The 27,142-nt window shown below is 28.5% G+C and overlaps 1 protein-coding gene and 1 long non-coding RNA gene across 5 annotated transcripts in view; one reads left to right on the forward strand and one right to left on the reverse strand.

Annotated features, from left to right (window-relative positions):
* The window catches only part of LOC142322001 (uncharacterized), a 127,696-nt gene extending 106,600 nt beyond the window's left edge, over positions 1-21,096 (reverse strand). The window contains exons 1-2 of the long non-coding RNA XR_012755756.1: positions 20,883-21,096; positions 996-1,126 (exon numbers count right to left, since the gene is read on the reverse strand). This is a non-coding gene — a long non-coding RNA (uncharacterized LOC142322001). The remainder of the gene's footprint in view (positions 1-995; positions 1,127-20,882) is intronic.
* The window catches only part of Mthfs (methenyltetrahydrofolate synthetase), a 281,274-nt gene that overhangs the window by 214,353 nt on the left and 39,779 nt on the right, over positions 1-27,142 (forward strand). For 2 of the 4 annotated variants that reach the window (XM_075360574.1, XM_075360572.1), the window contains exon 3: positions 24,528-24,655. In XM_075360574.1, the coding sequence (XP_075216689.1) occupies positions 24,528-24,655 (128 nt within the window). Of the gene's footprint in view, positions 1-16,995; positions 17,153-21,466; positions 21,599-24,527; positions 24,656-27,142 lie in introns of those variants that run through there. The other 2 variants (XM_075360573.1, XM_075360575.1) reach the window with 2 other exon arrangements.

A 27,142-nucleotide genomic window follows, 5' to 3' on the forward strand; every position in this document is an offset into this window, starting at 1 on the left:
GAACAATTAGATGTTATAACAGAGCTAAATCGAAAATTTCAACATTCTACGGCTAATCGTTTTTGAGTTATGCGTACGTACAGATGTCACGCCGGCTTGATAGATTCAGGGATGATCAAAATGGATATTTCTGTTAAAATTTGAAAACCTAAATTTTTCGCGATTACAATACTTCCTTTACTTCGTACAAGGAAGTAAAAACCTTTGAAAACAGCTGCATTAGAACACTATTGGACTAAATTTTTGTTAAACTAAAAGTCCAGTCTACAGTGTAGAAATAAATGGTGGTATACGATTGAGATTAAATAATCAACTAATAAAATAATAAATAAGGAATAAAATAATTTTCGGTTTTCTATTTTTTACTGAATCTTATTTACTGTTACAGCATAATTTTATTAAAGCAACTCTTGATTTGTGCCTTGAAAAAATATAACGTTCTAAACAGCAATTAACATTAAAATCGTACGAAACGTTTAAAGTTCACTTGAGAAATTGTTTAGAAAACAAAGATAATTTTTATCATAATAATTTACATTCTGCTTTGACTTATTTTTATACAATTTAAAGAGGTAACTAAAAATATGATAGAGAAGTACTGTATTTGAATTTGCACTATATAGCACTATATAGTTTAACTAAGCAATAATGTGACTTAATTATTCTCATATCCCTCAATTACATTCGATTAGCTTAACCCAAACACAAACGCTAGTTACTAGTTTTGTGTTATAAACACGACACATAAAAAAAAAATATATATGTAAAAAAAATTTTAAAAATATTAAAGTGGTTCTTAGGATTTTTGTTAATATTAATATCTTTATAATATAGGAAACTTCATTATTCCACGCTTTTCAGTAAGTAATTTATTGAAAAACAACTTTTTTTCGATTTGAAGTACTTCAAATTATCATCAGCTGCAAAAAACAAAATAAAATTGATATAAAAAAATAGCTACACGAGGGAAGAATGTAGAATACAAATATACATACGTAGTCAACGCAGAACACCATACGGAGTTCTGGACCACTCAAACTGCTAATTTCAACCGAAAATTTTCCAGGATATTTCATTTTGATGATCCCAGAATAAATCACATCTTCTAGCCGTGCCTAAAAAAGAACTAAAAAAGTACACTGTTACATATCGGCATTCCAATCCTGCTAAAATGCAGGTAATATTCAGTTACACAAAATAATGCCGCCTTTATTTATTCACCACAAGGAATCATTAAACAACAAACATCATTATTCTAAGAGAAAACAATAGTATTAGTTACAATTAGAGCACAGTGCTTTACATGCTTATTGTTATAAGAAAGTCCAAGAAAATAGTATAAAGACAAACAAATGTACCCCTTCTGTTGAAAAATTATGTATTCGATGACTCAACTCGCTAAGAGTAAAAGTAAATTTCAACTCGTTTTCATTATTTCTCAATATATTTTAACAAATTCAAATTTAATGTGTAATTACGGGATAATTTGCCCATGATAAATCGAAAACCAATTTAGGATGGTTAACAAGCAAATAAAATTTCACTTTGGGAACTGATTAATAATATATAGTAATTAATAAAGATAAACTAAATAAATAAATAGGTATAAAATAAATTATTTATTAAAAATAATTTTTTTCTAATCGCGTTATAAGGAATTAAAAGGATTTAATCTTTTACCGAAAACTGATAAATTTAAATTAATAAATGGGTTCTCTCTCTCTTTCTGTTTAGCCTCCAGGACCACCGTAAGGTATTACTTCAGAGAATCAATGAGGATGATATGTATGAATGAAGTGTAGACTTGTAGTTTCAGGCCGATCATTTCTGAGATGTGTGGTTAATAAATGCATCTGAATTTGTTCACTACTAATCCAGTTTTTATATATTTAAAATATTTTTTTTTAGATTGTAAAAAATTTAGTAAACGTAAACAAATATTTTTAAAAAAAATGAATAAAATATAGCATTTAAAAGTAACTACATTAATAAAATAATAATAATAAATGCACATTTGAAAAAATGTAGACCCAATAATAATTCAGAAATTTAAAGCACAAAATATAGTGATTGTGGTTTTATATATGTAGAGGTAAGTCGAAACTTGAATTTGTAAAATATGAATAAACAGCATTGAAAAGCTTCAAAAAATAATATTCCCAGATTTTTCTAAAATGAAGGAAAAACATTACAGGCAACAAAACTAAACGATTTCTAACAGTATTAAAAATACATCAATAAAATAAGAGATGAATAGTCGGTATAAAGCTTTTGTATAAAAAAAAATTCCTTAACACGTAATTAATGAAATAATCCAATTTGATAATAATAGAGTATTCAATTTTACATAAAAAACAAACGATAAAGTTTAACAATTACGTTATCTAAAAACATATACTGTATTTAATAATCAGAACATCCTACACAAACGGATTTGCGTAGTTTAAAAGTTATTTTTAATAATTTTATTAATAACATGTAACGAATGACTTATATCATTTTAAAAATTACTTGAATCATAATTTAAACAAAGACTGAACATCATACAAGCGTCAAAACACGGCGTTTTTAAAACAAATTAAAAAGAAAATTCTTGCGCAATTCTACGCAAGAAGACTGACTTTTCGTTATTTTATTTTGTTTCCTTTTACCCCACTCAAATACATACCCAGTCATCATGTCCTTTAAAGTGGGTAAAGCTATCTGAATACGCCGATCTTATAGTTAATTCTCCACATAAGTTCGAAACTTGTGCCGTGGGAATATGAATGGAAATTTACTAGCTAATAAAATTTCCAGGCCTGATCAGGCCTGGAATCGAACCCAGGACCTCCGGATGAAAGTACAAGACGTTACCCATCCGCCACAGAGATCGACGGAGTGATAATTTATATCTTCGGTTTCATTTATACTAAACAAGAAACAGCATTTATAAACGAAGTTACTTCGTATAAATTAATTGTTCTTGAATTAATTGTAGTACAATTAATTCGTCCTTAAACTAGACTGGTCACGGTGGCCAACCTAAATTAATTAAGCGAGTAAAATAACTGTCATGATAATAAAACGAATCTAAAACTGTAAACAAATTATGAGATATTTTTTCCCCAATAGTTTCAGTCTCTATTTACATACAGGTAAATGTATTTATATTTTATACAACGAATGTTTTTTTTTTTTTTTTGATTCCAGTCAAACTGGGGGATATCTAAGTGAACAACAGCACCTGATTAACAATTTGTTTTTAATAAGTAAATGTGAGCCAATGATAAAAATTAAGAAAAAAATTATTTAGCATTTCTATTATTCAGCACTGTAATTATTTAATCTTAATAAATTCATAACAGGAAAAGTTATTGGAAAATATTTTTCCTAAAATAAAAAATAAATAGGAAGATTTTCATAATTTAATAATTAAAAAATAAAAGCAAATTTTTATATATATTAAAATTGTACATGGTACAGTCCAAAAGCAGGTGTAAAATAAGTGATATACTAAGATATCTTAGCAAGGGATCCTCTAAAACACCGTACAATGTGGAAATACAGGACATCTTCATGATTAAAATGTTACGTGACGACAAAGATAAATGAATCATCTAACTTAAATGTATTGTCTTAACAGATTACTAACTCCATAATTTCTCTGTTTACTCTTGGTTGCCGCTAAACCTAAGACAAATATATCCTACATACAAAATTTTAGTAAATACAGTGCGTAAATTATACGCTAACTACAGTTCTAAGTTAATTAAATTTGAGAAAATAGTTATCCAATTTCTGCGTATAAAAAAGAAAAAATATCATTAAAAAAATAAATAAATAAAAAAGGCAAAAACTATAATTTTCAAAAATGATGAATAATAATACATGAAAGTGTTTTACATTTTAATGATTTTGTACCCGCAGACGAATCTGTTGCATTAAAATATACAAGGTATTAAGGTAATAAAAATATAAAAATGATAAGTTTATATTTTAGCCGATCACTTATTTTAAAAGTTTGTTTTGAACAGAAGAGGACCGACACTTCCCTGAACAATTAAAAGTGTAACAAACTTTAACTGAATTAAATGCTCATATTAAATGTGTAATTTAATTAATGACGTTCAATTCAAAACATTTTACGAGCGACTAAGTTTTATTGATTAATTTAATAACCGGCTTTTCCCGGGTCACAACTCTTCCTCCAAAAGAGTAGATGTCCCCCCCCCCAAATTATCTGAAACTGAGCCGAAGTTTAGTAGATAAAACTTTGTCTAACAAGAGGAAGAACAGACACACACTGGTCGACAGATGGTCAGTTGAAACACTGATTCTCACATTAACTTTACAAATATCAGTTAACTGCACCAGTGCTTACTTACAGCGACGTTCTGATTGGCTAACAAAGATACATTTCTTTACTAAACTCCAGAAGGAGGGTAGTGTATTCTGAAAATATTGTCTGTGTATATATGTACGAACGATAAGAAATTAAATTTCGTTCTCCATTTTTTAAGGTTTTATGTATTAAGTTTTGGCAATTTGGAGAACGTAATTTAATTAAGTTCAAAAGTGAGTAAAGAAATCTCATTTCATTTGTTAATGAATTTTCTACAAATTTCTTTCATATACAAAATTTGTCACTTAAAGCTTTATTATTCTGATAAAACTTGAATTTAGGTCCGCATAAATTCTAAAAAGATTTCCCATTTACAACTGCTTAATGGTTTTTTTGTTATTTTTCCTTGAACCACATCCATGATCAAAATTTAACCAGTCAAGAATGGTTACTTTTAAAAATTAAAAACTCGGGGCAATCATTTTCATAACATAAAGAAATAACTCTTTGGGAAATAAGTAATAAATTTTAATATTAAAAATAGATAAACCAAATTTTTTTAAGGTCTAACAAGTACAGGATCATATAAAACAGTTCAAAAGGAGAATTTTAAAAAAATCCGTAACCGGTATACGTAAAAAAATATGCAAAATTGATAAATTATTATTAAAAAATTCTATTATTATTATTATTAAGTGAAAAACAAGCACAAAATTGTCAGACTGCATAATTTTTGTTGTCTACTTTAAGAATTTCAGCCACATCTCAGATGTTTTATCAACCGATTTGAAATGAGATGTCATTTTTTCAAATTAAAAGGGTTAGCATTTTACCTAATATAACATAATTCATTAAAACTAATATTTACGAGTTATGAAAGGCAAAAAGATTAATTGGCCGCCATTTTTGAATTCTCGAAGTAAAATTTGAAAAACGTATTTAACAAGATGTTACATGCGTGTACATCAAATTCCATTAAAATATCTCAAACCATACTTTTTACTTCCTTGTACGAAGTAAAGGAAGTATTGTGATGGAGAAAAAATTTCGGTTTTCAGATTTCAACGGAAATATCCATTTTGGCCATTCCTGAACCATTTTGACTAGTTTCGGCGTGACGTCTGTATGTACGCATGCATCTCGCACTTACTCAAAAACGATTAGCCGTAGGATGTTGAAATTTTGGATTTTGGCTTTAGAAGAATATCTAGTTATGCACCTACCCTTTTAATTGCAAACTAATGGACCAGAAGTGTCCAAAAAAAACCCCACATGGCCCAATGGGATGAGGATGATATATATGAGAAGTAAATCATGTGTAGTCTTGTACTAACTCAGGCCTACCATTCCCGAGACGTGTGGTAAACTGAATCCCAATCACCAAAGTACGCCGGTATCCACGGTCAAGTAAGCAAACACGAATAAAAACAACAAACTTTTACTAGGATTTGAACCTCTGTCTAGTGTCTACTCGTCATCGTAAAAGTTTAGTGGTTTACTCGTCATCGCAAATCAACTGATTTCGAAGTCGAGAGTTCTAAGGTTCAAATTCTAGTACAGACTTTTACCCGGATTTGAATACTAGATCGTGAATACCGGTGTTCTTTGGTGGACGGGTTTCAATTAACCACACGTCTCAGGAATGGTCGACCTCAATCTGTACAAGGCTACAGTTCATTTACATTCATACATATCATCCTCTGAAGTAATATCTTAAGGTGGTTCTGGAGGCTAAACAGAAAAAAAGATAATCTGAACCTTAGAACATTCGACTTCGAAAATCAGCTGTTAAATAACTGATTTGCGACGACGTGTAAAGCAATGGACCAGTCCGGTGGGCTAATCCGTGCTTAAAAGAAAACATTTTATGGAAAAAACACAAAATGGGAGACAAAGGGAAAATTAAGTGAGAAAGGACAATTTTCCAAGGAAATGTTTTTATTTTTTTTTATTTCCTGAATCAGTCGCTCAAGCTTGGCCAACACCTTCCCAATTAAAACTAAAAATTAAAATAGTTATACAGAACAAATTAATTATGCTATCTTAGCATGGTCAAAATACTGCGGCTATTTAAAATTCATTGATCAGGTCAAACCTTTAATAAATCACTAAAGGACATTTATTAACAATATAATATAAATAGATGAAAATAAAACAAAATAATTTTTATTTCTGCATTTTTATAACTTGAACCTTATTTAATTTTAATTGAACTTTATTTAATTGTAATTTTTTTTTATAAAACTGAATTTGGTTAATAGTATCTCTATTAATGCATAAACGTAGATGAGGGTACACGTATAGTACTCAAAATAATCTTAAAATTACTACTGATAATAACTGAAATAGAATGATAAATATGAAAAGTACGATAATAACTGAAATCGTTATTTATTTAATTTGATTCCTAAAAATTTATAAAAATTAAATATAACTGATTCGAGAAACAAAAGCGAAAGAAGACACTTACTCATTTCCATAAATTACAGAATAAAATTACGGAGGTAAATACGGATGAGAATCAACATTACAAACATTTTAACTTTTAAATTTCCAATTTGTAATTTTTTAATTAATATCTGTAACCACAACCATCAGAAGTCTAGAGATCACGCTAACAAAAATTGTTAATATATAAATGCGAAAGTTTGTGGCGGGTTCGTGTCTGTCCGTTTGCAACAGCAATATGCGAGAACCAACCGACCGATTGCTTTCAAATTTTCAGGATTACTCGTGTTATCACAATGAAGGTTTTAAGCCATAGATCGAGCCTCCTTGAGAATGAAGTTGTGAAATTTTTCTCATCGAAGTATGAGTACTTTAGTTACTACTATTCTGACTTTCGTAATTTAGTTTATTTTTTAGGTATTTATAAAATTTGTATACTTTAATTGTAATCAGTATTATTCTCCCAACTATGAGGATAACGAACACAACTGGAGTCCAGACGGCGAGCCCCCTTACTACACGGGAAGGGTGCACGAAGTGGCTAGCTATGTAATAAAATATTCTATTTAATTTTTAAACAGATGTGTTTTCTTCTTCATAGCAGTCGATGCTTCAGTGTATCTCTGTGCCGTTTGAAGAATATAAATCAGTAAAAATGCTTCAAGTTGAAAAATCTTTTAAAGATAGGTTGTTCAATTTTTTACACAAATTAAATTTTATTTTCGTAAATTTCTTGTTAAAATGACATTCAAACGACAAAAAAAAACGATTTATCTGGTACATTCTTACAAAATTATGTTAAATAACTTAATTTTTAATCAAAACGAAGGTCAAATAAATCAACTAGCGAATTTCATTAAGCCGTTTAGTAGTTTTTCCTTAAAATGTCACTTATTTGTCTGAACATGCAAGCACATACAAGTACATTTAAATTTGTAGATTCGTAAAATAAAATGTTTATTTCAATCGTAAAGTACGAATAAATAGTTTTAGATTGATTAAATACTTCAAGGGGTGGTAGAATGGAATGCTATTGACGGTTTGGCCACCGAAATTCTTCAGAGGAAAAAAATAGGGGAGAAAGACCGAGAGAACCGGTTACTAGAGGGAATCTGGTAACGGCATAGCCGGACTTGGTCTCCCTCCCTGGTGGCTTGAGGCAGGTAAGAGACAAGACCGAGTCCCGGTTACTGAGAATGCCGATTTGACCCAGGGGAGAAGAAAAAAAATTGATTAAATAAATAATTCTACGTCTTAGGTATAGGAACAAATAGGAGTACTGGTCATTTTAGGATTAGAAAATAAAAAGAAAACTAATTGTAATGGAACCAACATACCAGTGAGGAAACATCTAAATAAATAAATATCTTGACTAGTTCAAATAAATGGTAGGTAGGCGTAAGTTAAACAAATGTATGAGTATTTTTTCAGGCGTGTATTTTAAGACATTTAAAGTTCTACGCAAAATTTGATGTTTCATTTGATATAAATTAAAGTAATGTAATGGCTACCTTCAAAAGAAATAATAATATTATCTGATTACCAAATAAATAATAAATATCTGGTGTTTTTTATGCTTCAACAGACTGAAATTATAAGCTAACAAAATGCCTACAACGTCACTATATTACAAATAGTTTAATAGAAATTTTAAAACGTTACAATTATCTAACCTAAAAAACGCATTGAAATTGTTCTACCAAACGACCTTTCAGAGGCTGATAAGCATTACTTAGTGGAATTGCAGATATCACAGTTACGATGGTGCCAGTAATTAGATCGTAAGAATAGTGATATCAGTAAATCCAATCCAGAAAGTAGTTAACTACAAAAGGTCCTTTAGAAGAACAATTTCCAATTTTTTTTTAAGCGAGACATTTAAATTTTAAAGTGCAATCAGGTTTTTTCATGTTATTTACCGAATTGCAGAACATAAAATATCAAAACGTTCAATGGCACAGTAGTATAATAATAAACATAAAATTTTAAACATTCATTAGAAAGAAAACAATTCAAGTTGCTAATTATGAAATCCTTTGTAAGAATAAGTGAATGCTTATTAACAATAAAAATTACAAAATAAATAATATAAATCAACAGTTCGTTGCTACGTAATTAATAAATACATAAAATAAACCGAATGGTGTAAAATAAATCCGATTTCCGTGACATTTAAACATAATTTGTGAAAACCAAGAATGAACACGCAAGCAAATATATCTATTATAATTCTTTTTTTTTTTAATTAACGAGGAAACAAAGAAAGGAAAAAATCTTTTTAACCAGTACAGCAAATGTACTGACAGATATAATTTCTTCCATCCGAAACTTGTTGCGTCTAAAAATAACTTATCTAATTTCAACAAAAGAACTGCATTTATAAGAGTTAGACAAATGTTGAAAGTAATTTTTTTTTTGGGGGGGGAGGCGAAAAACGCTTTCGCTTTATCATCGCACGGGTCAAAAAGAAACAAAAATGTCAATAAAATAAGATTAAAACTAAGTTGAAAACTAAGACAGTAATAAGATTAAAACTAAAATAATAAAAGAAACGTAACCAATAGGAAAAAATATGTAACATGAATAACAAAATGAGGTTTACGGTTTGATTTATCATTAAATCCTTTTGAGTATATTGATTCTTCTTAGAAGTAACAATACCCGGTCTAGTACATTCTTATTTCCTAGGATGCGCCGTACTTCCCTCAGCAATTTAAATTTGCTACGTAAGACCGCGCTTAGGTGCGCATAGTGGTGAGTTTTCTGTTGAAAACTCACCAGGTAACTCATCAGGTAACCGTGAGTACCTATGTCTTAATTGCAATCGGCACACGACCACTTCCTGTTGGCGAATTTTTCGGCATGAAGAGTCCAATGGTAACACTGTATATTTGATGTGCCAAAGTTTATTATCCACTGTAGCAGTCCAGTCATCTTGCCACCTTCTTCGAAGTGTATTTTTAATGGAATTAATAAAATCGCTAGTTGTAACTCGAGTGGAGAAAGACGGTTGGCTACATACATCTTTAGTAGCGGAATCCGCACGTTCATTATCCAGGATTCCCACATGACTAGGGATTCAATAGAAATTCACCTGTGTGTTGTGACGATTCAATCAGCGATTGTATTATGTATTTCGGTGACGATCGGATGTTTGGAATATAAATCCTACAAAGTCTGGAGAGCACCTGCACGAATCGCTACAGTCAAGGATTTGACGATATTTTGATTTAATGATATTCAAAGCCATTTTGATGACATACAGTTCAGCATTGTAGACACTTATACCAGATAGACCAAATATAAGTTCTGTCATTTACAACAAAAGCGCATCCAACGGTATCATTCTAATTCGACCCATCTGTGTATATTACTGCGTCTGGGTTTGTCTCGGACAGAAAATGGTAAAATGTTTGCTGAAAGACGAGAGGATTTGTTAAGTAACTGATTGTATAATGAGTGGAGTTGAAAGCAATTAATTTTTTTTTAATAAGAGCTATTTTCATAAATTAGTTATTGGCAGAGTGGGAGAAATGTATTGTGTCCACACCATAGTGGAAGAGTGCGTTTGAATAAGTGCGTTTTAATAATAATTTACTAATAAATTACTATTGATTAGTAATTGAGTATTAGGTAATTTAGGTATTTACCATTTGTGCGTTTGAATTACTAGTTCTACTATAAAGCTGAGTAAATTTTTAACATTACTCAAACATTTTTACGTATTTTCACGATTATCTTTTGCAGATTTATTCCCTTGTAGATGTAATAAATGTAAATGTAATAAATGATGATGATGTAATAAATGTTGATGTAATTAAATAAATATGACTTCTTTACTCAAAACCTGTAAGCGAAAAAATAAACTTTACGGAAGAGAGTAAACCGGTTAATGCTAAACCAGCACGTGTAAATCCAACAATTTTTTTATAATTTATAAATAACCTTTTAACTCAAAATAAGTAAAACGTTTTTAAAATTGTTTAAATTAGTTAATATACTTTTTGGCTAGTATTTTTTGGAATTGATTTCAATCATTAAAATTCTTACTATAAATGTCATTGTAGTGGTAGCTACTACTAACCGACTGAGATGTACTGGTATTTATGCTGTTAATCGAAAGTTGACTGATTTTTGTTGTACGGGTAATACTGTACCGATTGTATGCACACACTTATATTTCACTCATTTCCTCCATATTCCAATTGTTCAGAGCTTTCGAGCAGCTGCTATTATACCAAGCATTAAATATACATATATATATATATATATATAATTATACGTACTACAAATATATACATATTTCATGAGACAAAACAAACTGTACAGTGACGCCGGTCAGTAATTAAAAAGAAAAGAAAAAAAACATATATATATATATATATATAAAGAAAAAATCTTAAGTAGACCTTTACAGTTTATTGTACAACCCCCTAGAAATGCAACATTGGTATGTTATAGTCTTCCTCAGCGCGACTGTCATGTGAACATAAATAAAAAAAATAAAAAAAAGGCTATCCCACACACAACCTATTTTAAATCTTTATTAACAACCTTATTTATGGAAATGCGTAACTGAAATTTATACATACTTAACGGAAAACAAACAGGTAGATATCCACTGAACTGTGAAAATGTTACAAATATCATGCAGTCCTAGCAGTAAAAAAAAGAACTACAAAAGGTAAATGGCACAAAAATCTGTATGTTATATACCATGAACTGTTAATAATACAAAATAAAGGATGATACTAAAAGATCTCCGACAATCCCGAAAGCGTTAAAGCATACACTACTTTAAACTAGTTCTTTCCGTTTTTGAGAAATTGTTATATAAAAATGTATTACATTCGCCTCTCTAATTAAAGCAGTATTACTAAATCTGGAAAAAATTGCCAATTTTTATACGCTCAAAACAGAATATTTCACTTGTCTCAACGTAATTTTAAATAATAATTTTAATAAAAATAACACAGAATTTACTAATAAACGAAATACATTTTCTATTTTATTTTTATTTATCAGCAAAATGTTTTACTAAAAATAAAATTGTGAAGTATTAACAACGTTGAAATCTTGTTTGTTTTCCATTAAAGCGGGCAATTAAACAAATAAAGTAAATACTTTTTAAATACATTTCCTTAAAAGGTTCAACAACTGTTCGTTATGGTAATAAATAGATTAACAATAAAGTAAACGAATGAAAATCGAAATTAAAAAAAAAAATTGTCCAAAATATTGTAACTTTACCATCGTTAATGGTGGTGATAATAGGGACAGTGCATCAATAAATTTTACTAAAGTTTCCATTACAATAAGAATATGTTAAAATCGGTGATTGGGTAAAATAACATACGCAAAAAGTATGGCGATATAAAGTTGTGAGATAAAAGATTCTGCATAGAAGTGAAATGTTTGTATTTAAAAGATTTATGTGGGCTTTAAAACATTATTACTCATGTAAAGAATGTTGATTTACACATTAAAATTGTAGTTAATTAAAAAACTACGAAGTAATTAAGAATTTCTATTCGGAAAATCATTTAAGTAGTTAATTCCGGAAATTTTCGTGAAGAGTATAAATAGTAAGTACCTAAGGGCAGATTAAAAATTCAATAATAAAATTTTCCATGTAACGGAGTGATTTTTTTTTAATGCTAAATAAATGTAAATCAGCTATTGAATTTCAACACACGTTGATTTATTCGCTTCACACAGAGTTTAAAGACAGAAACACATAAAATACGTCCAGACTAGTTTCACTTTTCATTAATTTTACAGAATAAAAAATAAAATCTAAACATTTTCTTTTCCGTAATAAGTAAAACAGTGTATATAATATATGTTGTTTCCCACTGAAACTAGTTAATTAATTTTTTTGTCTCAGTGTTCCTTAAGGCTCTAATGCAAATAAAGCACCTAATACACAAGTGACACTGCTTACAGTAACTTTCTCGTAGAAATAAGATGGGAATACACAGCCCCTCAAATAATCGAAGCGAACAGTGTCACTTGCAAGAACTTAATAATATCTGCATTTCAACGGACTTAGTATAAAAAAAAGTAACAGTACGCTTGACTCGGTCAAAAAAACAATGGAAAACTAAGGTCATGAATTTACATAGTAAATTTGACCGAGAATTTTTAATTATTTTTAGAAATGCTATACTATTTTCATGAACGATTTACACGTCAAATTGCCAACAACCACACAAGGTTGTTTATAATTGATGAGATTTACACTGTTGTAGTTCGGCTAACGGCTGACATTAATTTAAACGATTATATAATTTTGTAAAATCGAATAATGCATTTAATTAATATTTATTTTTTCTACACTACTTCACTGAGAAAAGTGAATTTATATTTTTAGAAAAAATAAATAAAAATAAGATGTAAAAAAATATTATTAATATCTTTTTGGATCCAAGCTCCATTTAAACCCCATTTTTAGTATTTACATATACGAACATATATTTTTAAATAGGAAGATGAGATGGATAAAACGGTAAGTGAAAGCTATCAGACTCTAGCCGAAATCAAATCCGTGACCAGTTGGTTAATCTAGAAGCCAACTAACCGCTACGCCAAACTGACGTTCCACAAAAATTATAATATTATTCAAAAGAAAAAATTCAAATTCCAAACATGGTGTTTGGATCAAATATCAGGTAATTTCATCCATACCTTTTATTTTTTAGAAAAATTCATCACTCTATCTCCTGTAATTGTAGCAAAATGTGTTATACACATTAATTAACGATTTTACACAAGAAATTTTAAAATTTAGTCCTCAAAAATCATGAAAATTATTAATATATTCAAAACATTCTGAAGTTTATTTATGTGGGGAGAAAATAAGGTATACATTGTGACAATGCACAAATGACGATGAAAATATTTTAAAAGCTAAAGGATGTTTATAAAGCCCACCGGGCTGATCTAGTGGTTAAATCGTCATCGTAAATCAGCTGATTTCGAAGTCGAGAGTTCTAAGGTTCAAATCCTAGTAAAGGCAGTTACTTTTATAGGGATTTGAATACTAAATCGTGGATACCGCTGTTCTTAAGTGGTTGGGTTTCAAATAACACATGTCTAAGCAGTGGTCGACCTGAGACTGCACAAAACTATATTCATCTTCTGAAGTAATACCTTACGATGGTTCCAGAGGCTAAACAGAGGCAGACGTTTATAAACAATTCTACTGTTTTATCTTGGATATTGTACACATTAAATATCTCTCTAAATATTAGGTACGTAGGTTTTATTTAAATTTCTTATTTTATTTATTTACTGTTCAAATAACAGTTACAATCAATAAACATTTACTTTAAAGAAATTACAGAATATAAATCAATTCATGGTTACTGTCAGTCCATATATATTTTTTTTAAAGTTGTTTAAATGAGTTCATTTTTTTTTTACTAATAATGATAACAAAAATTCAAATATTTTCTTTAATTAATAAAATTTAATAGTCAATCGTAATCTTTTAATAGAATCTGATAAACAGATGATTGATGATTTAACACTATTAGCTTTATAAATGGTTCGATAAACATCCACTACGATATGGTCATTTTTTGAACACGTTATAAAAATGGCAATTACAAGCGTTTTTCATAATTTTTTACTTTTACTTATGAAAATACTGAGGTAGACACCACTTAAAATCACTGAAGAAACTGTCATAAATTCTTCTTTTTTGATAAATTGATAAAAATGGAAAATAAAACTTGCGTAAAGAAAACGATGCTTTTGAAAATCAAAAAACATATTAGCACACGAATACCTTCTTGTAGCGAAACAAAAACCCATATACAACATTTTCGTCCTTTTGTTAGTTAAAACTGATTTCGAGTTAGAAAATTTGTAATACAGAATATATATAATTCAATAGATACTGCATACTAACGGACATTTTGATCTTAGTAATCCTTTCAAAACGCTTCACATATACAATTTCCAGTAAATCCTTTTAACATGTTTAATTCAATACTGTCCAGTAAAATGGTAGAAAACTATCTACAGGCAGTCATTGTTATCAACCCCAAATCTGTCTGCTCCCTCCCTGAAATTGTATTTAATTTTTTTTCTTTGTACTCCGTATATATATCATCTAAATCCTGGTATGCGGTCTAGTAAAAACTTGTACCAATAACCTTAAAAAATGTTATAGGAAAAATTCGCGTAAGAATTAATCAAGAATAGAATTTTTAAGCAGACTTTATGTGTGATACTAACCGCAATATTTATTTGTACTGCAGAAAATATTACTAACAATGGATTTTTTCTGTTTACAGCAATTACTTTATTACTACCAATTTTTTAAAATGTTCACCTAATCTTTTGTCTTACATTTTCAATATTTTTCCTTTTCCACTAATAACTAAAATAAATCTAAATTACTAATAAAAAACTCAAATAAATTATGTATTGCGTTTAATTATGAAGTGTATATGAAGAGCATATTGTAAGTGAAGAGCATATTAATTATGAAACATAGATCTCAAATAGGAAGATTTTAACCACAAATAATCGCGAAAATAATCGTTTAATTTTTCTTATAGTTAAATTTCCCGAATGATACAAAGAATTAACAATATATTTTATCTGAAGCAATTTAATTTTATAAACTGCTACAAAAATGTATGATCACAGAAATGGAATAATCGTACAACTGTAAACAAAATAGAAAAACGGAAGCTTTTGTATAAAAGTTTTAAAATAAAGAAGAATCTAAAAAAGTTATGACAGTCGCTGATCAAAAGAAACTGAAAAATCGATTCTAGAAGCGATAGCCAATAATTTAAAGTGACGTGAATGTCCTCTTGAAATTCAATTTTTTTTTTAAGTGTCAACATATTTAACATAAATCCATTTACTAATACTAAAAATTCAGAACTAATTATACTCAATTAAGTATTAATCTTTGTTATCCTTTTTATTTAATGTGTTTAACGACACTTTATACAATAGAAGCTTTTCAACGGATGACTGATGATGATTGAACAATCGAATCAAATTTTAACGTATACATAACAATTCGACTGATTTTACACGAAATATTAAAGTTACTAGGAGAATTTTAAAACCGTTGTAAAATGACAAAAGCTTAGAAACGGTGATACGTTTGGACGCATCTTACTGTTAATACATAACTTTCGTAGCGTTTAATTATTTTACGATAATATACATATAGGGAGGGCTCCATAGTTTTATTTAAGATAAAAATTTATAATTTATATTAAAGAAATAAATTTAAAAGTAGTTAGTATAAACGTTTAAATTTTATTTAAATATTAAATAAAATTATTGAATATAATTTACTTCATAAACAAGATATTTATAATCAAATATACACAAGAATGATACCAAATTCACTTTAATTATAACTTATCTTTACCATTATGTTGCGACCTATGAACCAGAATTAAATTATTATTTTTATTATTCATTTTTTTAACGAATAGTTTAATGTACCGATAAGCATAATTATCTTCAATTTTAATTTTTTTGTTAATTAATCTCATTCACGCATTAAATTTTAATTTTGTAATTATTTTTTCTATTTATACAGACGAATATAAGTATACATAATACCAATTTAATTTGTATTATTTTTTTAATCCTACCATACAGTTAGTCAATATGAATGTAAAAATTCATTTTTTATTCCAAAATAGATGAAAAAATTTATAAATTATCAATAAAATAGATGACTATTTAGATCAATAATAGATTAATACTTTTATAAATTCCGTTTGTTTTTATGCGTTGTTTTTACGCAAAGATTATAGGCGACCTTTGAATATAAGAAGTAAATACTATAAAAATTGGTAAAATAATTTGCCCGGTAACAAGAAACCTTACTAGGGAAAATAAGGAGTGAAGTGGTTTCTGGCTGTATGCTCTACTGTGCTAAAAAATACTGTCGCACGCACATTGGCATGTTAAATCCATCTAAAAGGGTGATAGATATATTTAGCTTTTTAAGTGACATCTTCATTACTGTAACTAATAGAATAGTAAACATGATTATTTTCTGATAAAGCAACTCATTAATGTCTTTTGTATCTGAACAGCTTACATGCGTCACCGTCGTAAGAAAAAATGGGATAGTGTAAGGCAACAAAATAAAGTATTTATTTTAAAGAGAAACAATGCATTGTACACATTTTCGTTACTTATATTAAGTGTCGTATAACTGCCTTTGTACTGTTCGTAAAAAAAAAGTTATAGAAAAAAAGATTCATTAATCTTTTCTGTGAAAAATGTACAAAATAACACTTAAAGGAAGTACTGTGATCGCAAAAAACTTCGGTTTCCAGATTTCAACGGTAATATCCATTTTGACAACTTTCGGCGTGACGTCTCTACGTACGTATGTATCTCGCATTTCCTCAAAAACTATTAGTCGTATGATGATGAAATTTTAGATTTTGGATTTAGGAGAACATCTAGTTGTGCACCTCCCCTTTTGATTACAAACGAATGGTCCAAAAAATTTGGATTTTGGACTTTTTCTTAAATGCAGTAACAAGCAGCCCTCATTGAGAGCTTTTCAACGATATATCATAAGTGGTACTTATTTTCAATGGTTCCAGAGTTATAGCGAAATAAAATTGTAATTAATGAAACATTTTGGGGGAAGAAACATCGGTTCGAATCAGAATTCATCTCCTTTTGTTTTAAATATAATAATTTATTAATAATTACTAACCTCTCATTGTAAAAAAACTTTTACGAGGAATAATAATTCAATAAAAAACAAAAAAAATAAGAAAAAATATCAGAAGTTTTTAATGAAATAAAATTTTATGTACTTTTCATTTAAAAAAAAAAAATGTGTAAATGTAATTTAAATGAAAAACTTAGCTTCAATTTCGTATATCCGAAGAAGCGACGTACTATGAAGGGTACGATTTGTTCTATGGTAAATTTTCCAATAAATAAATAAATAACAATTATCTTATATATCGATTGCCAGTATTTTCGCTGCCTCTCATATAGCGAATAGTCCTGTAGATAATCATAAAATGAATGAGCTTGCCTTCTAAATTTACTCCTCTAGATTTACCGCTGATTTATATGCATTTTTATTTTTAATTCGTTTATTATCAGTACGCATTATTCATAAAAATTAGTTTAAAACATTTCTCGATCTAAGTTTCTATAATAGCATTCTTGGTAGAAAATAGGGTACATAATTAGAGTCGTAAATGGAAAGGGAAACTCAAGTTTTTTTTTAAAGATATAACTCAGGTAAAAGGAAAAATATTATAAATGTCCCACCACTTTCTTTCTCCTGTTTAACCACTGGTAATTACCGTTAATACTTCAGAGGTTGTATGAGGATGATATGTATGAGTGTAAGTGAAGTGGGGTTGTACAGTCTCAGTTTGACCATTCTTGAGATGTGTGGTTTGAAACCCAATCACCAAAGAACACCGGTATCCACGATCTAGAATTCACCTCCGTGTAAAAATAACTGACTTTACTAGGATATCCAACCACTTAAAAAGTCTACAAAAAAAATAATTTGGTAGGCTTTAACAATAATTTTACGGTTAAAAAATACTCCAATGAAATCCTCCCGCAATGAACAAAAGACCTTTTATAAATAAATAAAAGATTTTACTGTTTGTAATTTTATAGAAAACAGAAAATAAAAAAAAAATATATATATATATATTGTATTTAAGGTTAGTAAAAATCGAATTATACATTCAATTCGCTCTTAATTTCCACGCGATTAACGAAAAAAGATAAATTAAATAAAATGCGATTGGTGCTTCCAAAATTTAATATTACATTGTTATTTTTTAATGTATTCTGTAACGGTTTTAGGACAATAAATTCTTATTTAATATTTTTATACTAATTTTGAGCAAAATACTAATAATTAATTATATGCCAAAAAATAAGGTGAAACTGAAATCAATTCTGACTTTATACTTTTCGGTATACATATAATATAATATCGAAAAGAAAAATAAACTGATATTAGACTCGGATGCAAAGGTCGGAGATTAATAAAGAATAAAGAAAAAAGATTAAAAGTAACAATAAAAAATAAAATCTAATTTTACGGTAATGTTCTAATTTATTTAAAAGCCTCAAATCGGTAAAACTCAAAGCCTCAAAGATAAAACAAATTTTAGAAAATATGATTAACGGTTTATCACTTGTTTACTATCTGTCAATAAATTACAAGGTTGTTTTTATTTATACTTTCTGCTTTGAAGTCCTATTTCTATGAGTCTTTTTTGATTTATAAATAGTTACCTAAATTAAAAATTAAATAATAGATGCGTAATAGTTAATAAACAAGAAAAATCTAGGGAAGGATAAAAATATTTCTTTCTGACCATTATATATGCTACCTCCCTCAGTAAAAATTTAAATTAATACCATTTTTTGAATTTATTTGTTGTTATGAACTAATTAAGAAAATAAACGGCTCCAAGCTAAGAAAGCTTGACAAAGATTTAATTCAGTACGAATTATAATTTAAGTTTACGATAAAAAAGACAATAGAATCGCTAATTTAAGCCGTTGGCATAAATAGAAAACGAATTATCGCAATAGGCAAATTGTGACTCACTTATAATTGATATTAATAAACGTGGTGATAGAATAAAATAATATTAAATTTAATAAAGCATTTTGAAACTCATATTAGGCTCCATTAGCACAGTTATACAAACCTACTACAATGACATTCTGCCAGTTACAGTTGTTTCAGACATGTAAACTATCGTAAAACTAATCACTGGAATTTTATAAGTACTAGAAATATAAAAGTACACCCTAGGAAAGCGGTTAAATAACCTCAGCACCATTACGACTACACACATCAATTCCAGATTTAGTTTATAACTGAAGCTTAACAAAACAATGTCAAAATAGCCACGAGAACGAAGAACCGATAATCTGTTAAAAATAAAATTTCTCAACATTAATGACTATACTTTTTTTTAATCTTCGTAACGTAACTATGTAATTTATTTTATTTTGTAAAACAAACGAATTGGATTAACACAACTGAAACCGGTTTTAGAAAACGAAAAATTGTAAAGCCAACGATTTTTTTCATCTTGAAATATAAATTTATATACCATATATTTTTGTAAATTTTCAAAATAATTTTAAAATGTACAGTCAACAACAGATGTATCTGCAATTGCTTAAAATTTGATAAAAACAATGGTAAATCAGTTTTTAAAAGATTAAATCTTCATATAAAGGGAAAATGCTTTTTTTAAAAATGTTATATTAAATTAAGGCATAGAAAATCATTTTAATATACACGTAATACGTATTTGTATATGTTAATAAATTATGTAAAACATTTTGTTAAGTAGAACAAATTTCATTAGGGTTTCGCAGAAATAAAGCACTATCATCGAAACGTACACCTTACAAACACAAATCTTAAAAAGAATTAAATGTTATGGTACTGACTCATGTGAAGTCTACATATTTAACTCTTACAATTTCTTCATAAATTCAAGCCCAAATGCAATCAGAAAAAATTTCACTATACTTCCAGTCCAACGTAATTGACAGCAATGAAACCAAAATACCTACTTAAGTTTCGAGCGATAAAAGTGAAATCAAGTCATGTAGTAAAATAAAACAATTTTGAAGACTAAACCAAAATCTTAACTGAATTTATTGTTTTAATCTTTTGCCAACTTCAACAGTAGTTACTGCCTGCTCCTGATATAATGAATCGCCAATCAAATGCATCAACACGAACCAATACAACGTGAACCAAACTACCACAATGTTCAGCAGTTACATCTAACATGGATAGAACGGCAGTATAAATTTGAATTATCTATTCAGTGACAAATAATCTACATAAAAGAACAAAATGATATTTTATCTGCCGATAAAAACTGTTGCAGTGGACTACACAAAAATAAATACATTATATCTTAATTCTACAAGACTGGAAAAAATGTGATAGTTTATTCAACACTTTTCCTTTGTAGATTCCAACACAGTAAATTATATAATCTGCCAACTTTGTTTATAACAGGCCATGTGATTAAAAGTTTCAAAGCTACCATTAATGATAAATAATCTAATGAAAACAAACCTTTGGTATTTTAATCCTTTAATTTATACATATTGAGCACAAAATGTACACTTTACACTAAATTCATGTACGGAGACGACACTCAAAACTTTTTTGAAATGTTACGCGATGAAAACGCTGTAAAACGAAATATAACCTCAATCCCTCAGGACGGTGTCTCAAACCGACTGTGCTGCCACAACATTGAGCAAACTCCATACGCGCCGCTGTAACGACTGCGCAGTAAACAGGTTGCCTTGCGTCATACTTCTTTAACAAAGGATTTCTTTTGGTGAGTATAGTTTAAAGATAATTTTATCTCTCGCTTGGTATATTAAAATTTGAGGCTATTAAACGATACTTCACGATTGTTTAAAATTTCAAATAAATTCGCATGAATTAAAACGTACTGTTATTAGAAAAATAGGTACGTTGCAGTAGTCCAAAAGTTTTATTTAATGTCGATAGAATGCGCTATGATACGGTCAATAATATACAAAATATTTTTTTATAAATATTTCATGCATTACAAACATCTCCGTTTTTTAATCTACTATGACGTTTACTTGTAAAAAGTGGTGACCAGTGTAAGCCTACTGGCCTACATTTTTAATTCATTCGTTATTAGCTGTCGATCGTTTAAATATAAAAAATATATATGTATGTATTTTTAAGTGATATAATATTAAACAAATATTTTTTATTTCTCTTTTTGTCATTTGCAGAAATGAGTGCAGGTATTAAAATTTAATACTATGATTAATAACACCTATTATTAACAGATTTCAAATTAAGATTCAAATAAGTTTTTCAAAACATCTTTTTCAAACAGCATGCTTTTGGAACCAGTTATACAACTCATTCTTCAGTGAAGTTCTCTGGCTGCTGTTGTCAGAAACTTTACTGGCTCCATTTAATTCCACTTGTTACTAACAAAAATTGTTAGTAAACCCATTTAGTATTAGTCAAATGAAAAAATTGAACACATCACATTTATTATGTGATATATTGTTTTTATTTTATTATTTTTTTGTATTTAGTCTGTTTTTAAGCTCCATATTTTACAAATGTGCCAGATCTCATGTTTAATAAATTACATGTACAGTTTTCATGTTGTAATTAATATTTTTATACATGTATTAAGGTATACATGTATTATATGAGGTAGTTTGTAAAGTATGTTGTGCGTTATATATTTAATACTACTAGTACTAAATATGTATTTACCACTAATGCCAGCAAAGTTTTAACGTTAAATGAAACTGAAAAAAGGGGGTAATAAATCATCAAAATAAATAAGTGCTCATTCAAATATTATTAATAGTTGATTATTTTCTTAAATAAAAACTAAAAATGTTAAAGAAATTCTGTAAATTTTTGGTGATTGTTAATTCATCTATGTTTTGAATATTAGGTATTAAAATAATTTCTAACAATTATAGTTAATGTACTGTAAGTAAGTAGTTGTAATATAACTAATAGTTATCTCTAAAGAATCAGATGCTTTATATATCGCAACAACAAGAACGGCTGCGCATATAGTAATAAAGTAGTAATTTAATGCAGCCCTCTATTTTGAATTTGTTTTATTAAAAAATAGTTTTAACTCAGCAGAGGAATATTGTACCTCTGCATACAGAAATGGATTATGTTTGAGTACATTGTATCTATTAATAATTATGGGATTTGGTTCAATTACATATTAGATGTCTTGTATTTTGATTCTCAAATTATGTAGGTTTGTAAATTATTTTTAACAAAAGAAAATAAATATCTTATTTGATTTTCACAAAATTATTTAAATAATCACAACAGCTGCTTTGGTTAATAAAACCTTCCTCAAGTCAATATTTAATATATTAAAATATTAAATAATATTCTGTTTATAACACCTGAGGAAGGTGCTGTTTACTGAAAGAGCTATTGTGAATTTTTAAATAATTTTTTGAAAATCAAATAACCTATTTATTTATTTTTTTTTTGTTATTTTGTATTTTCATCAAGTAACGGCTTAATCCATCAATTATTTAAACTATTTTTTCTAAGGTTTTACATAAATTGTTTTTTTTTTCTACTTTGTGCACAGAGTTTACAGTTATTTTTCCCTGTGTTTGTTCATGAAGTATTTGACTAAATTGAATGCCTGTTAAATTATCATTAAATTTGCCAATTCTACATAAATTTGTACCCAATGTTGAATGTGTATTCTGACTTCACAATAAAATGTTTATATTTTATGCAAAAAATCTTTTAGTACTCGCTACCATTAATAATTCTAGAGTGCTGTTATGTAATTTTTAGTTTTTTTTCAGCATTTCACAAGCAAAGTGAGATCTGTACTAGCAATTGAAAAGAACGATTTTTAACAATCAGTTACACCTCAGACTCTGTACAAAAGTAGTTATTATGTCCTCAGTATGATGAAGTTTGGCCGGCTAGCTAGCTACATAGTACTTTGAAACTATGGAAACTTATGAGGTTGTAAATAGGGTTATTAACTGATTGGGTACAATCTACCAGTTGAATTCCTAAGCAAGGATGTGAAAAAAATGGTTTTTGCAATATGTTTGATTGTTGGTAGTAATTATATGTTATATAATAACATCTTTGACTCGTAAATCACAAATGGGTGGAAAAAATAAAGTTTGAAAAAGGGTAAAGATTATAAATGATCTAAAAGGAAATGGGAGCTATCAGTATTTTAAAATTTAGCTGGGAGTAGAGGAATATGGAAATGGACATAGTGTAGAGACCTACCAAAGGGAAAATAACCATCATATGATGATGATGATGAAAAGATCAAACTATTTGCTCCTATATAATGAAAGAAAGTGATTGAAGTTTAAGGAAGTGGGAGTTGTCAATTTACTCAATAAAGTAAAGCAAGTAGGCTGGGGAATGAAGAATAAAGTGAGCAGGAGTGAGCAGTGACTTAATGGGTCTTTTATGTTGTATATGTTCTCCTAAAATACCTTAAAGTAAGTTGTTGTAAGTAACTAAGTTAACTGCTCAATGAAATCCAATTTTTTCTAGTACAGATGCTGACAATTGCAAAATTAAAGTATGACTTTCTGAATTCTTGCGTTAGAAAATTGTTGCTCACTCATCTCTCTCTCTCTCTCTCTCAAATATTTTAAAAATTCTATGATTTCAGCTTTGGGCTGAAAATCCTTTCTGTTTGTTTTCAGATCACTACATGAAATAAACTTCTTTTTCTGTATCAGAATAGTGATACTGAAATTGGATCTGTAATGAAAAAAACATTCAGAAACTGTACAAAATAACATTTATGCCTGGCATAAAAATTTAGTACTGAAAACTTTTTGTTGGTCAAACGCCAACTTTTTACAAAAAAATAACCAGAAAAATAAATGAAACAACAGGATATTTTTGTAATGTTTACTTAAAAATGTTTCTTAAAAGAGTGTAAGAATTATTAAAATTTGTTTATTTGAAATAAAATCTGCACAAAAGTCTTATTTTAAGATACGTAAGCTTATAAGTGCTAAATATGACTGAACTGAATTTAACAGTGTGCTTAACAATAATATTTATCTCAAAATAACAATAATTTTGTTTTATATTTTCATCATGTATTTACATTTTTTTACTTTTTATAAGTCTGTAGTAAAAAATGAGCTAATTTTTTAATCTGCTTTTTTTTAGAAAATTCACCGATCATGAATACCTCTGTTAGAGCTATGAAAGCAAAAATTCGAGAAGAAATGAAGAAAACAATATCCTCTCTATCTAGCACAGAACAAGAGCGTCAGTCAAATGTTATAGTAGAAAAAGTAAGTGATAAATATTTAATTGGTTACTTTTAATTTGACAGCAGAATTATAGCAATGCAATTTGATATAGCATATAGTTATTTTGGATTATAATAAGAATAAAAGAAAGGTCATTTATAGTTATGTTATTTTTTATAACTGTTGTACAAAAATCAAATAATTTGATTTAGAATAGGATTCATTTTTAATATACTCAAAATAATTCTTCTCTAAATCTAATAATATGAATATTCAAAATCAATCCTGCGCTAGATCTGCTTAAAAACTATCTAAACTATAATTACACCTAATTCAGATTACCCAATCTGTACTCAGATTTCTCAATTGACCAATTTATGTTGAGATATTCAGTGATTTAGTTTCTCTTTAATTTTTGGCTGTGACTGTTAGAAACAATACTGCAGATGTTTTAGTAAATTTATTTTTATTTTATAACTGGTAGAAATACTACTTTTTGTAATGATTCAAAATTATTGTTAATTAATTCATTATTACTGTAGTATCTTTATCATTTTTTCAGCTTTTAAAATTTCTTTTTTACTGGGAAAGATTGTTTAATAATAAAAATGGTCTTCCAGTTTAAATTTTGATTATTTTACCATTCCCTTTTGTTTTTTGACCAATCTATATCTTTGAATTTATTACTCATGATAAATTTGATTAATTTAAACTTTGATACTGAATGGTTTATTTAACAAACACAAAAATTAGTTCCATATTAAACAATTAAAGTGGAGCCTCTGTTGCAACTTGACTACTACATTTATGTATTTGATCAACAATCATTCTGTAATAACTGAACTAACTTTACTGTATAACTAATTATAAAATATGTTGATTAAAATTAAAAAAATTTGTCATTTTTTTAATATGTTTAATTTCTAACTGAAGGATGTTTACTTGCATCTTGGTAAGTTTTCAAACAAGAGAAAACACAAAAGAAGAGAAACCACAAAACATAGGTAAAAGTAACATCAATAAGTAAACATGTTTAAAGAATCAAAGTCGCTTCAACAAACCGCTTATCCTAAGAAACTTGATCATTTTCTTTTCTCTTTTTCATTATATGATAAATCAAATACAAAATTTCTGGTTAGTTTTTGCTTAATTCTGAGGTCTCTATATAATGTGCACTCTTCTATTATAATATTCTGTTATTACTGTGAAGTATGTGCCACGGCTTTCATATATTGGTCTCTGTTCTCTTGCTAGCATATAGGACAAGCATTTTTTGTTTTAATGGGAAGTGGGGTATTCTTAATGGAATTAAGCTTTGTTGTAAGTACACCCCACCACACCTTACCCATTTTTTTTCTTATGACTTGTATGACATAGATTTTAAGGTCACCCAGTCAAACTTAAGTCAACTTCATTGCTGTTTACCACTTATTTGGCTTCTTTATCAGCTGCTTCATTACCAAGAGTAACGTTGTGGTCGGGTGTCCGTATCAAGGTGCATTGTTTATAGTTTACTTTGAGATTTTTAATTCTTGTTAATATGTCTTGAACATCCTGGTGAGGCATGACATTTTCACACATGCTATAAATCATTCATCTCAGCCTCTGAAGCATTACCTAATGGTGGTCCCAGAGGTTAAATATATATATATATGTCTTGAACAATTGCATCATGTATGAACTCATTCCTTAAAGAAATGATTGCCCTTATGGAATCTGAGCGAGAAGCACTTTCTCCTCATTGTAATATAAATTATCATTATTTGAGGTTTCAGGGGCATCGACTATTTTGGTCATTAATCCCTTTTCACACCAAAAAACAAAAAATTTCTTACCCTTTTCTGAATAACCACTTGCAACATAGTCAGCTGACTAGTTTTGTCAAAAACAGATCATCTAATAATACACTTGTCAAAAGGTTATTAAAAACCCTAAACACAACATGACAAGGCTATAAAGGGCCCTTGCCTTATTAAAAATACAAAACATTTTCTATTGAAACTTTGTCAATTCTATCAAAACTACTACAAGTCATGTAGTTATTAAAAACTTATATTTCATTAAATTTGTCATAATCTCTTATTTCTTATTGCCTAGGTTTACCCTCAGGCCATCCTTTCTTTCTTATTTTTTCCATCTTCCTGAAGGTGTCAATGTTGAATTCGAAGGTATCCTAGGCCTCCAAGATGGAATCTTCTGATCCTTCGCAGTAAATTATGGAGGATTTCTAGGTCCTGGTATCTGATACAGCTCAGACGGTGGGGTCAGCAATACATCTGATTCAAGATGCGATGCACTCCCTAATTAATGCGAGAACTGGCTGAAGTGCTTGTCCTTTCATTTAAAGGCCTCTGCACTTTTGGAGGCTCCATCATTGGTATTTCAAAATCCTTTTCTTCTACCACTGTTACATCAGGCTTTACAGTGCCTGTCAATACAATACTGTCGATATATCCCATTCAGACTTCTTTAGCAGTTTGCTTCACATTTTTTCACCTTTTGAATGGTCAAAGTTTCTTTAATGATTTT

The sequence above is a fragment of the Lycorma delicatula genome, chromosome 3 (genome assembly GCF_047948215.1).
Source record: "Lycorma delicatula isolate Av1 chromosome 3, ASM4794821v1, whole genome shotgun sequence".
Classification (NCBI taxonomy): domain Eukaryota; kingdom Metazoa; phylum Arthropoda; class Insecta; order Hemiptera; family Fulgoridae; genus Lycorma; species Lycorma delicatula.